We start from the raw sequence: 3,075 nt of genomic DNA on the forward strand, positions 1-3,075 counted from the left end.
AAAATTAATTAAAATTATTTATATTATTAAATTTTAAAAAAAATGAACAGCCGACACTAATTCACAGAATTGACCACCAACTCCATTAGTTTAATTACATTCAAACCCAAAATTAAAGATGGCAGCAGCTCAAACACTTTTATATTACATAACCTCAATCATGTTGCGAAATGCTGCTCCTCGTATTTCGAACCGGTTCCGACCAAAACAACTCAACATATTATTGTTTTGACCCGCAAAACATCCTTCTGCTATCCTATACTCCTCAGTCCTCCCACCTATCCGGTCCAGATACTCCCCGAACCGGCCCTCCCCACCCTAAAATTGCACGCTATACCTCGAGGGCCTCCACGTAATTTATACAATTACCGAGGGGCTGCAGTCAAAAAGACCATCTTTTAGTTATATCCCAAAGGAGCCCGGGGCAGTAAAGCGGCAGACAAAAGCCGAACCTCCAACGTTCTAATTTCATTGAAGCTCTTAAAGCTGAGAAATTTTAGGAGGAAGAAAAAATAGAAATAATTTTATTTTTTTTTTTAATTAATTAATTAATTATTTTTTTTCCCATAATGCATTTTAATAATTTCCCGTGATGGACGGAGAGTCGGAAAGCATATTTCGATTTTTGTGTCTCCTCCGCATAAAATATTGCCCTGGATTTCAAAATATCTCCATTTTAGTAATTATTGTTTTACTTTTATCACCTACTAATTAATTATTTAATTATTTAACATAAATTAATTTTTTGTGCTCTCGAGCCACCACTCTTCTCTCAGGCGAAGCTCTCACTCCGTTGAGCGACGAGCCGGCGGGTGGCGTTTCGTGAAAGAAATCCAGCGCTGGAGCTCGATGAAATCTAGCCGTTCGAATCCGATCGGCGAGATTTGCTAGGGTTTGTTGTCGGGGCGTATGTTATGTATGGAGGGAAGGGAAGGGATGAAACAGGGCGGTTTTATGGGGGCAACGGAGGTTGGCGGGGGATATCAAAATCCGTTGCCGGTGGTGACAAGAGCAGACAATCCCGGTCCAAGCGGGGGCATAGTTTCGCCGGTTCCTCTTGCCGCGTCGGCTGGGTTGACGGTATGGTCTGGATCGGCTGGCGAGGGGATGCAGGGGAAGAAGAAGAGGGGAAGACCGAGGAAGTACGCGCCGGATGGGAGCGTGATGGTGCCGCTGAACCCGACGCCAATCTCGTCTTCTCTGCCGCCGGGACAGCTGTCGGCGCCGCCGGCTTTCTCGTTGAAACGGGGGAGGGGGAGGACGGGGGGCTTCTTGACGAAGCAGCAACCGAGGATTGAGTTGGAATCGTTAGGTAAATTATTTGCTCGGCAACTGTTCGCAACAGTTCATGATTATTTGGTATTGGTTTCGTTTGAATGGAACGTTTTGGGCTAATGAACAATTTTGTGCTTTCGCGTTTGGCCATTTGTTTGGTTTTTTTGTTGCCTTGCGTTTCGCAGTGTTTGTAATTGCTTTTGAAATTTTGTTTGAATTGGTTACGTCTCTTTCGTGTTTTGAGCTTAGAAACAGGGGACCGCTGATGTTACGGATTTCGATAGATCTGACATGAATCCGGTTGGACGTTCTTGTGCGGGAATGCGAGCATTGCGTTATTTAGGGTTTTATGGCACAATCGATATTTTGCTTCCTTTGACTTTTATATGGCCCTGCAATATATATATATATATATATATATATATATATATATATATGCGATAGTCCGAATATGATATCAAGTATCATACGACGACTCATCGAAATATTTCTTCAACGTTATGAGGGAATGGGAGCTGAACGAGATCAAGTTTGACTTTTAATAATGCCAGTAAATCTGGTCCAAACCGACCTGGCGAATCTAAAGAATAGTTTTTTAGATTTTTGACATCACGTCAGTCCAGTTAGAATATTTTTTTCTGCTGAATGCAGAAACTTTGGGTATCAGTTCTGTAAAAACATGTGAATTATGTGGTATCTATGTAAATTTCCTCTCCTTTTTTTTTTAAAGAAGATGCCACCATGCATGTGCATTATCTCAACTTTAATAAACTCTTGCAAAAAAGATTTGACTTTTCCTTGATATATGTCCCGGGCACCGAAATTGAAAGTTTAGGGATGGAGTGACTTGTATTTTTTGCACAATTAAATTAATTTTGTAATTCAAATCGATTGGAATCAGTTTTCCTTACAGTTTGTTGAATTTATTACTGTTCTCTCAGGCGAAATGGTGGCATGCTCAGCCGGCGCAAATTTCACGCCTCATATAATCACTGTAGCATCGGGCGAGGTACGGTTTGATTGTTCGCATATATATTTATCGTTTTCATGGTGCTGTGGAGCTTATTAGTACGAAGAGCTCGCTGCACTCATTTATTTCCTGTTGTATTGTACTAACCTGACATTTGTTGTACGTAATGGAATCTTTTATCGAGTCTTGAAAGTGGTATTGGTGCCCAGACGAATTTGACTGACACGTTAAGGTTTGATTGATTCGATCTGTCTGATGAATCCTGTCACTTAAAATAGAGCTAGAATAATCTTTTTCGGTAGGAGAAAATATGTATTATCCGACAATGTATAGAGCAATTCAGCAGACACAATATTATTTTTGGATAATATGATGACTTCTTGATTGAATATTTTTTCTTGGGTCTCATGTTGGAAGCTCATTAATCTGAAAAGATCTTTCGAACTTAAATATATTTATAGAACTATCAAATTTTTAGAGCATGAATAATCTATTTATCATGTTAGAAAAATTATAATGTACGTACCTTATAGTATATGTTGAAATGCTTCTTGGAAATTTGCAAAATCCCACAGGAAATTCATTAGATTGAGTCACATTAGGCCTTCGGTTTCTATTCCATTCAATATAGTGTTATGTGTTATGAAAAAAACGACGACAATAAAACAAAAAATAGATCGAGAAAATTACACCAGAAAAAGACGACACAATATTTACATGGTTCGACAACTTCCCTACGTCCACGGAGCTGCAGAGGATTTTATTAGCTTTGAGGATTACACCGTCGACCACGTCGACTTACAAGAAAGAATTCTCTCTCTCTCTCTCTC

The 3,075-nt window shown here is 39.6% G+C and overlaps 1 protein-coding gene across 1 annotated transcript in view; it reads left to right on the forward strand.

Annotated features, from left to right (window-relative positions):
• The first annotated feature begins 729 nt into the window (after positions 1–729).
• Positions 730–3,075, forward strand: part of LOC110020343 (AT-hook motif nuclear-localized protein 1-like) — a 52,489-nt gene continuing 50,143 nt past the window's right edge. Inside the window, exons 1-2 of the mRNA XM_020718411.1 lie at positions 730–1,312; positions 2,217–2,284. Coding sequence (XP_020574070.1) covers positions 910–1,312; positions 2,217–2,284 — 471 coding nt within the window. The 5' untranslated portion in view covers positions 730–909. The remainder of the gene's footprint in view (positions 1,313–2,216; positions 2,285–3,075) is intronic.

Source organism: Phalaenopsis equestris, unplaced genomic scaffold, assembly GCF_001263595.1.
Source record: "Phalaenopsis equestris unplaced genomic scaffold, ASM126359v1 Scaffold000094, whole genome shotgun sequence".
Taxonomy (NCBI): Eukaryota; Viridiplantae; Streptophyta; class Magnoliopsida; order Asparagales; family Orchidaceae; genus Phalaenopsis; species Phalaenopsis equestris.